Source organism: Halyomorpha halys, unplaced genomic scaffold (genome assembly GCF_000696795.3).
Source record: "Halyomorpha halys isolate HHAL.00 unplaced genomic scaffold, Hhal_1.1 Scaffold72.1, whole genome shotgun sequence".
NCBI lineage: Eukaryota > Metazoa > Arthropoda > Insecta > Hemiptera > Pentatomidae > Halyomorpha > Halyomorpha halys.
The window spans coordinates 496,991-506,877 of NW_027109364.1; the positions used below are offsets into that span (position 1 = coordinate 496,991).

At 29.1% G+C, this 9,887-nt stretch overlaps 1 protein-coding gene across 1 annotated transcript in view; it reads right to left on the reverse strand.

Annotated features, from left to right (window-relative positions):
* Window positions 1-5,322: 5,322 nt before the first annotated feature.
* The window catches only part of LOC106692798 (kinesin-like protein KIF12), a gene marked incomplete in the record, with an annotated part of 134,643 nt that continues 130,078 nt past the window's right edge, over window positions 5,323-9,887 (reverse strand). The window contains 2 exon segments of the mRNA XM_067047557.1: window positions 5,323-5,580; window positions 9,187-9,343. Coding sequence (XP_066903658.1) covers window positions 5,476-5,580; window positions 9,187-9,343 — 262 coding nt within the window.

Sequence of the window (9,887 nt, forward strand, 5' to 3'; positions counted from 1 at the left end):
TTGTTTGGATTTACAAAAGTTGGCGTAAAACTCGTCCTTGATCAGGATTATTTGAACTTGAAAGTAGATTAATGCATTATGCAAATTCAAATCAACAAGTTAAGGTTTGAAAGATTTTTTAAGTTCTTTATTTAACTTATATTTATTATATTTTGTTGAATTAATTAATCATCATTCTTATATCTATTGGAAAATAATTGTTCAAAAATGAAGATTATTTCATTATTAAAATTAAATTATTATTATTATATTAGTTTCATTAGAACAGAGTTTTAACTTGTGTAATATTTTCTCTCAAAAATTATGCATTCTGGTTTTTTTTTAACAAAAATCATATAATCAGTGAGCTTATTTGTCCATTGTACTCTAAAAGTTTGGGTAGTGTGGTGTCACCGTGGTAAGGCACAATGCTACCAACTCCAAGGACCCGGGTTCGAATCCGGCTGCGCAGAAAATTGTTTTCTATTACACTCTAGCCGTGAGTTAACTCTGTGGGTTCTGGACTAATTGGGTAAAAATCTCTTGGTCGAGCGTGAGTGACAAAATCACCTCCTTGCACAACCGTTGGTCTTCAACAGTACTTACTTACAAAGTACTGATCCCCTGACCCTTCTTGGGTAGTGGTATAGATTTTAATTTTTAACTTTAAAAGTTTAATTTACTAATATTTTGGCAAACAAATCATGATTTTAAAATTATTTTAAATTTGATACTGTATACAATAGTGTTCATTTGGATGATTCAGTTTTACTGAAGAAGCTTTTGGAATTCGTCCGGTTAGGTTTGTTTATCACTATTAAGACATGTTTAGGGACAAAAAATAGTTATCATTACCGTAGTAACCAAATTATAAAATTATTTTTTTATCAACTTTCTATTTCTGCATCAATTATAGATAAATATTTGCGATAATAAAAGAGCTGAGAAGATGAGAGTTGATATTGATCATGACAGAATGAGGTAATTCATGGTGATTTATAATATACAAATTGGATTCATATTAGATGAAATAATTTGATAATTTTTTATGAAATCAATGGACTGTTAATATTGTTCTCATTGTCCTGTAAGGCCTTGGAGACTTGGCGAGACACTCCATATTTTTCCATGATCATTTTGTATCTGAGTTCTTAAAAGATGTGAAGTATAAATATTATGTTTGTTAATACTACTTACGCTTAACATCGACTTTATTAATTTTAAAATATACTTCATCTTCACTTTTTGATCATTTTTGTATGAGTTGTGAATTTTATGAGCATAGAACGTACATAAAAAAAAAAAAATCTACCTTTGAAACCCATAGAGAAGGGTCTTGGAGCCATATGTTGCTTAGGAAGTAATGTGTTTTAGACCAAAGGCATAAAAGGAGGTGATTTAGTCAGAACCATGCCCTAACCCTCAGGTTTTTTTCCACTCACCCACTTTATAGAGGCTGGGTATAACACAGAAGACCCTGCTAAATCCAGGAATTTTTTAGAAATAATTAGAACATTTTTATATAAGAAGATGGTCAGGGTTGCGGTCAAAAGAGAAACAAAAATAGTTTACAACTAGTAAACTATTTTAGTTTCTATATAGGAAGATGGTCAGGGTTGCGGTCACAAGTGAAACAAAAATAGTTTACAACTATTTTATTTTCCAACGTTTCGCCCCACTTTGCAGGGCTTCATCAGGGCTAAAAAGATACAAAATGAAACTATGTTAAGATAAAATGATAGAAATAAAAATAAAAAGATACAATGAAAAATTGCCTTTGTTACTTGTTTTTTTATTCTTTTCATTGTATCTTTTTATTTTTATTTCTATCATTTTATCTTAACATAGTTTCATTTTGTATCTTTTTAGCCCTGATGAAGCCCTGCAAAGTGGGGCGAAACGTTGGAAAATAAAATAGTTGTAAACTATTTTTGTTTCACTTGTGACCGCAACCCTGACCATCTTCCTATATACCAATTTTTACGGTCAACTATATATACATATATACAATATTTTAGTTTCTCTTTTGACCGCAACCCTGATCATCTTATTATATATCAATTTTTACGGTCAACTATATATACATATATAGAACATTTTTAGTTTTGGAATCTATTTTTTTAAATTGTACTTTAAACAAAATTTAACAAAAGGAGGTTAAAGAACTCAGCTTAATTATTATCTTTTAATCACATATTCCGAAGATTAGCTGAAACCGATGACCTAGTCTCCCCACAAGACAAAAAGTAGGAAAAACCTTTTAGAGCTTCTTTAAATATCATGTTTATATAAAATTTACTTACTTTTTGAGTTGTCTTCCCATCCATTTTAGAAATGGGATGTATTTTTTGGATTTTGTAAATTTTTCTTTAATATTTGAATGTTTTTTTATTAATTTAGTGACAGTTACAACTGTATTAAATAAAAAAATTAATAAATGTGATCCTAGTTAGAATGGCATGACACAGTTTTGTAAAGAATCTCATTATTTGTAATATTTAAGTAACATTTATTGATAAAAAGGTCTTGGGCCATCTTCTTTACAAAAGTCTGGAGGATTATCAGGAATTGAAGAGAAAGTTTATTTGAATACATGTGAAATTCTTCCAAATAACAACACCATTATTAATTTTTTTTTAAATTAAAGGAAGATTGTCCAGATGTGGTAAAAATAACTCGAATAGTAAATAAGATATTTATTTTGAGCAAACGTTTCGCTCCACTTTGCAGGGCTTTCAAAATGAAGTAAAATGAAATTATTAATTTTTACATATATATACACATTTATAGTTGACAGTAAACTTAAATATAAGATGTTCAGGGTTGTGGTCAAAAAAGAACAAATAGTTTTTAACTATATAATTTCCAACGTTTCCATCCAAAAAGATACAAAAAACAACTAAGAACATTACAAAAATAAGGTAAATTAAAGTAGGATAAATATTATGTAAAAAAAATAAGTGATAAGAAAATTATATATAAATAAAAGGAAGACATAAAATAGTATCAATATAAAATAAACTTGAATAAACAATGATAAGAATAAAAAATTACGTAGCAATGGTAAGAATAAAAATTTAAAAAGTACAGGAGACGTATATAAAAAAAAACAAACAAACAGAAAAGTAGATGTGGGAACACAAAATTTAAACACACAGACGGAAAATGAAGAAGAGCCTTGATGAAGCCCTGCAAAGTGGGGCGAAACGTCGGACATTAAATAGTTAAAAACTATTTGTTCTTTTTTGACCGCAATCCTGACCATCTTCTTATATTAATTTTTACGTTTCGGGGTCTTTACTCAAGTCATCACGTAATCAAATCTCTTATCATTAACATGAGACATTTCATGATAAAAATTTCATCATCTTTTGGACATGAAAAATAATGGCCAAGTTACAAAAATGTATTGTTATCAATGTTTACAAGATTTTACTTATGTATAATTAATCTTAATGGTTAAGGTTTGATACCCCAAAGCTTAAAAATAAATAAAGATATTTAAAAAAAAACTTCATAAGAATTTAACCTCGAAATTCAAATATATGTTACACAAAAATTTTGTAGTAATTAATCAAGAATTCAGTTGTTTTTGTGTTCATGTTAATTCTTGAAATTTTAAATGTTATGAATAAATATTAGTGTTTCCTATAAATAATTGTAACAGCTGACGAATCTAGGAAAGTTTCTCTATTAATGTAGGTTTATTTCCTTTTTCATTTTGAGGTTGTGTGTTCATAATTGCTGTAATAAAAAAACTTTCTAATCTGTATAGGTTTTATAGATCAGTAAATCAAGAAAGGACGAGAAAAATAAAACTTATAACATAATATTAATTACAATCGATTAAGAGTTGATTGGATATGGTTAATGGATTGACTTATGATGATGATTGACTTGATACTCAAATGAGGTTAATTGTTAAATAAAACTATAATATACTTAATATAGTCTGTTTTATAAATAAAAAAAAAATATTTCTATTAAAGAATGCTAAAACGGATTTAAACTATTTAATAGAAATGAAATATTTAATATAATATGATAGATTATTCCAAGTAAACCACAATGGTTTCTATTCATCCCTCTATTCTCAGTCCGCTGGTGTTCCTCAAGGTAGTATCCTTGGTCCCATCCTCTACACCGTATATACAGTTGACATTCCAACCAATCCTAACACTATCCTCACCACGTATGCCGATGACACATGTGTGCTCGCAGTTAATAATAACCCATTAATTGTATTCCAAACTCTCCAATCCCATATCACAGCCCTCGAAGAATGGTGTCGTAATTGGAGGATTAAAATAAATTCTAACAAATCCCATCAAATCACCTTTACACGTCGTACTCTAAAGACTGATCTACATGACAATAATAAGGCCTATCTGGACATGTCATAAAAACTACTACCCCTACGAAAATAAGTGTCATAAACTACTTTATAGTAAGTTAAATTTCTTTAATTTTGAGTGTTGGCAGACATGCGTGCGTCTTATGGCTCTAGAAATATATTTTTTCAAAAATCCAACATTTTATACGAACAACTAGAAATTAAAATTTTGTGAGTTTATGTTGTTAAATATCATAAAAACTACTACTACAAAGATAAACATTATTAACTATTTTATAGTAAATTTAATTAGTTTTAATTTGAGCGCTGGCAGACTTCTGTTTGTCTTATAGTTTCTGAAATAAAGTTTTTATAAATCAAACTTATTGTCCATACAACTATAAATCAATTTATTTTAGCAAATATCATGAAAACTACTATTCCTACGAAGGTAAAGGTCAGAAACTTTTTTATAGTCCATTAAACTAACTTTAATTTGAGTGCTAATAGACATCTGTACGTCAGATAGTTTCTGAGATATAGATTTCTCAAAATAAATTAACTAACCACTAATCTTTCAGTAGATTTTTAAGAAATTTTGCTTTTTAAAAAGCTATATCTCGAGAACTGTCGGACGTAAATAGCTCTTTTAGGGCTAATATTTCAGCAAATTTACTCTTCTTTAAATAATGTTCTTTTAGATTTTCTAGTGTTGTTGGTCCGAATGAAAAATTAATGATCTAGGTTTTGAAACAGCCGCCATTTTTAATTCCCACTACCTATGCTTGGCAGACTCATCAGTTTAGACTAGTAATTATACATAGTTTTCAATAGTTATCAAAAATTGGGGTAACTGCCTTTTTTTCTTCGCGGGTCTTGTACTATAACTTCTTATAAGTCGCATTGTTTTTTGTTTATCATTTTTGAATTATAAATAATAGAGGCTAATTCAAAATTAAGCTGCATATGCTAAAATATGAAGGAAATTGGGTAATAAATATGTAACATAATTATATTTTTGCATTTATTTACATTTTTAAATATGTCTTTATTCAAAATAGATATATAATATATTTTAAATAGTTGGATGCAATTTTTTTTTTATTGTTTATTTGAGTGAAAATTAAATAAATATGTAAAAATAAAATAATAATAAATAACAGTTAAAAGTTCCTGACGCCAATTTGCCTCTTGTCCAGTTCCTTTTCGATGGCTAGTGGTATTTTACTTCGCCTCATATCCTCGCTGTAGGCTGATCTTCCTGAATTCTGGAAATGATGAAAAAATAATTCTAAAATCTCGAGTTAAATCGTTGGGAGGTGTCATATATTTACATAATTTAAATACATATTTATAATGAGATTTTATTTTAAGGCAATCTACAGCGAAGGTGATGTTCGCTTCGTTATCTACAGGTAACAAACCTATTCTAACCATGGTGGGGAGTTAAGTTTTTCATTTTTTTGGAACCCCACTTAAATCAACGTCCCAGGTCGGATTCGAACCAGCGCCGCCCGCAGACCTCAGACCGATATACCGAGGCCTACCCATCTGAGCTATGGGCGGCCCTATTATGAGATTTAAAGTTTGGTATAACTTGTCTATATCAACAATTACAAAAATAGATTTTGTTAAGAAAAAACATGAATTACAACATGGTGAGTTTGCTAACTTTTTATGCGTGTGCAAAATAACTTCTCATGGAAAAAGAGAAGAATGGAGAGATATATCCAGGAGACAATCGCTCAGTGATGCGAAATTATTTATTATCTGAAAAAATATTGTTCCTAGTTTCTGCTCCTATTTTTTTCAGTACTTTATTATTATTTTAATCCATTACTTTATTAGAGTTTAAAAACGCCCAAAAGAAAAAAAGCCCAACCTATGAGCAACTAACCTATTAAAACGACAGCAGCCAAAATTGTATTATTTTGTTACTAAATCCGCACTTTCCCGCTAACTGTCAACACAATTTACATTTTTACTAAATATACAGTTGTATAACTGTCCTAATAAAAGAATAATTATATTTGGTTACAGACCTATAGATAACTACTGTATAAGACCTCATTGAAATATACATGACACCAATAGACTAGTACAAGATGGCTACCACGAACATTTCCAACAACACGTACCGAAGGCTAAAAAGGAGCTGGACTAGGGATCTCCTTAGTTAATTAATAAAACCAATTAAAGTCGGGAGGTAGTAGCAATGGGTATCAGTCTCATGCCACTAATGCCATTATTGTAATCTTGCAAATTAGGAGATCTGATGGTTGTCTTCTTCCTGAAGATAGGTTTAAATTGATAAATATATGGGGTATTCATGATCTTTAGTTTAACATGTTAAAGCGTATTAAAAGGAAAAACTCATGTTAAATGGTGAAATATTTCCTTCTTTTAGCATGTTAAAACGATATAAAATATAACATGAGGGGTATTAATGATATTGTTTTAAATGCAAAATGTTTTACTATGTTAAATGTTATAAGTAAAGGATTGTGAGCAGCCCTATTTAAAGTCATGTTAAATGTATGAGAACTCCTGGCGAATTTTCTGAGCAACTTGTTTAGTAACCTTTCCTTCCAAAACTTCTTGGTATTGTTTAGTTTTGATTGCATTATTTTATTAGAACATGCCTAAAGTAAGTGAAATGTATTTTTTTTTTCAATAATTTATTTATTGTTATTTAAAACTGTATATATTTATACACATCAAGTAAATTTGCTGTAAGTGATATTATGACATGATACAAACATGTGGAGAATCTACCCATTGATAGAACTCCAAAAACATTTCTAAAGGAGAAGATCTCGAGGCCATCTTCTTTTCCGAGGCCTAGGAGGATTATTAGGTAGTGAAGGAGAAGCCAGGTTAGAAACGAGTTGGTTTGGGTGGTTGGGAAGTTTATTATGGAAGGATTGATATCTGGTTCTGGCCAAATCGGCAACATATGGGACATTGAGGTCCTGATGGATGATTTGATTTGTGACAAAGTAAGGAGTATTAAGAATTTTGGACTGTAAGGATAGGATTCGAGAGGAATTAGACGGTTTAGTGGAGCCCCATAGCTCAATTCCGTATGTCCAGATAAGTGAAAAGTAAAAGTGTGAAAGTTTGGCTACTGATTATTTTGTTTAAAAACGGTCAAAACAATACTATAACAATAAAGACACAAACTACGAGCAAGTAACCTAACACAACAAATAAAATGCTGTAGAGCTTAGCTGGTCTGTTGTATTACGTAATTCCCTATTTAATAGACCTATTAACAGACTCTCAGCCATGTTATATGTTATTTCGTTTTAGCATGGTAAAAGCAGGAAATATATCTCCATTTGACATAACTTTTCCCATTTAACACGCTTTAACATGTTAAACTAAAGATCATGAATACATAAATACTCCTATGGTTGTGAGTCTGTTACTAGGTCTGTTAAATGGAGAATGACGGCACGCAACAGACCAGCTGAGCTCATCATCATTTTGTTTGTTGTGTTAGGTTACTCGTAGTTTGTGTTTTTATTGTGTTAGTATTGTTTTGTATATTTTTATAACTACTAAAGCAAGGGATGACAATAATAATAATGTAATGACAGTTGTTAATTAGCTCATCTTGATTCTCTTCCTCACAAGTTAGAAGATCAACAAGGCACTCAGAAGCCAAACATTCTCACAACTTTCACTTTTCACTTATTTTAGGCATGTCGTTATAAATTACTTTAATCTAAACTTAGAAGTAAACAATAACATACAATTTTGGAAAGAATGGTTATAAAACAAGTTGCTCTGAAAATCCGCTAGGGGCTCTTATGCATTTATCATTTAACATGGCTTTAAATAGGGCTTGTCACAATCCTAAATTTATAACTAAGGATAGGATTTTTATGTGCTAAAAAATCTGAAATATGTACATAAATATGTGCTAATAAATTGTCAAATATTGAAAAAAATATGTATTTATAAATTATGTATTATTCAACAATATAAATTACTAATTAATTAGTAATTTTATAACAAAGAAAGTTACATAAATATGTATTTATTATATATTATATGAATAATATGTTAAAGAAATTATATTAAAATATGTACAAAAAAAATGTACTTAGAGAAAACATAGCTGTTCAATAACGAGATATTAATTAGTAAATGTAATTAAACTAGGGGAGTGAAACAAGACATGAGAAAGGACCATGGGAAGGGGGGAAACAGAGAAATGGATTGAGGAGTAAACAAACAAATTATAGGAAAATGCTACAGGAATAAGACCCTTGCTCTTTTTAATTGATTCTGAGAACTCGATGTAATTCTCTGTGAAAATTTATTATTGCCACTGCTTTTAATTTGTGTTCAAAGATGAAAATATAGACTTTTTACGCACTATTTATGATAAATGATAAATTTCACCTTTAAGTTTCTTGCGTTCTCTTGAATTTTACGTTGTTGCTGCGAAAAATGTATTTACAATTGAAGAAACAATTTAAGGAAATACATGATTCAGGACAAAATATCTAAAAATATGTAAAAAATAACAAATATTTCAGAAAATATGTGATTCACAACAAAATATGTAAAAAAGGCCAAATATTTAAAAATATGTGAAATAAAAATGGCTTCTTTTGGCAAAAAATGTCTTGAAACATCGTTAGTTAGTAAGGAATCGAAGATATCATGGTCAGGTAAAAATATGAGAAAACATAAAAATCCTATCCCTAGTTATGACATATTAACATTGCTTTAAATAGGGCTGTTCACAATGCTATACTTATAACATTTAACATGGTAAAACATTATACATTTAACACATCATGAATACCCCTAATGTCAATATAAACAATACTTATGAAAAATAAAAAATGAATGCCTACCTGATTAGATCTCAAATCCTGTAATGATCCGGTAGTTTGAGAATTTGGGTTTATCCAAATCTGACTTCCGTCTATGTCCGTCGAAGATATGGAGGAATTTAACATTTCTGCCGAAGCTGCAGGTCTTGCAGGAATAATAGGAGATCGAATACAAACTCTAAAATGATTTTTATTTTATTTATTTCTATTAAATATATAAATGGTAAGCAAGTTTTTCAATTTTTTTTTTAATTTATAAATTTCAATTTCATTTAATTTTTATAATTGTTTGTCGTTATAAATTCTTCAGTCTATTAACGAGGGCCTTATTCAGGATTTTCATGGTTTCAGGTGCTTGTTTCGGTAATCTAAAAAAAAAGAAAAAGTGCGATTTCTTTTTTAATAATTTTTGAAAATTAAATTTAGAAAATACATAAAATTACTAAATTCCTTCCTAAATATGGCCCATTATATTTTAAATTGTAATTTTATTTAAAAAAATATGAAAAAACTTGTTAGATTGCTAATAAATTAATTAGCTTAATCTTTATATTAATAGAAAATGGCGCTTACGTAGTAAATGCCCCATGATTGTCGTGGGATATAACAATTTTTTTTTTTATATTTATTTATTGATAGATATTACAATCTGCCACACAGTTGTGGGCAATAGATAATAGTGATGAATGATCTCATACATACTAAAATAAAATAAAAAAGAG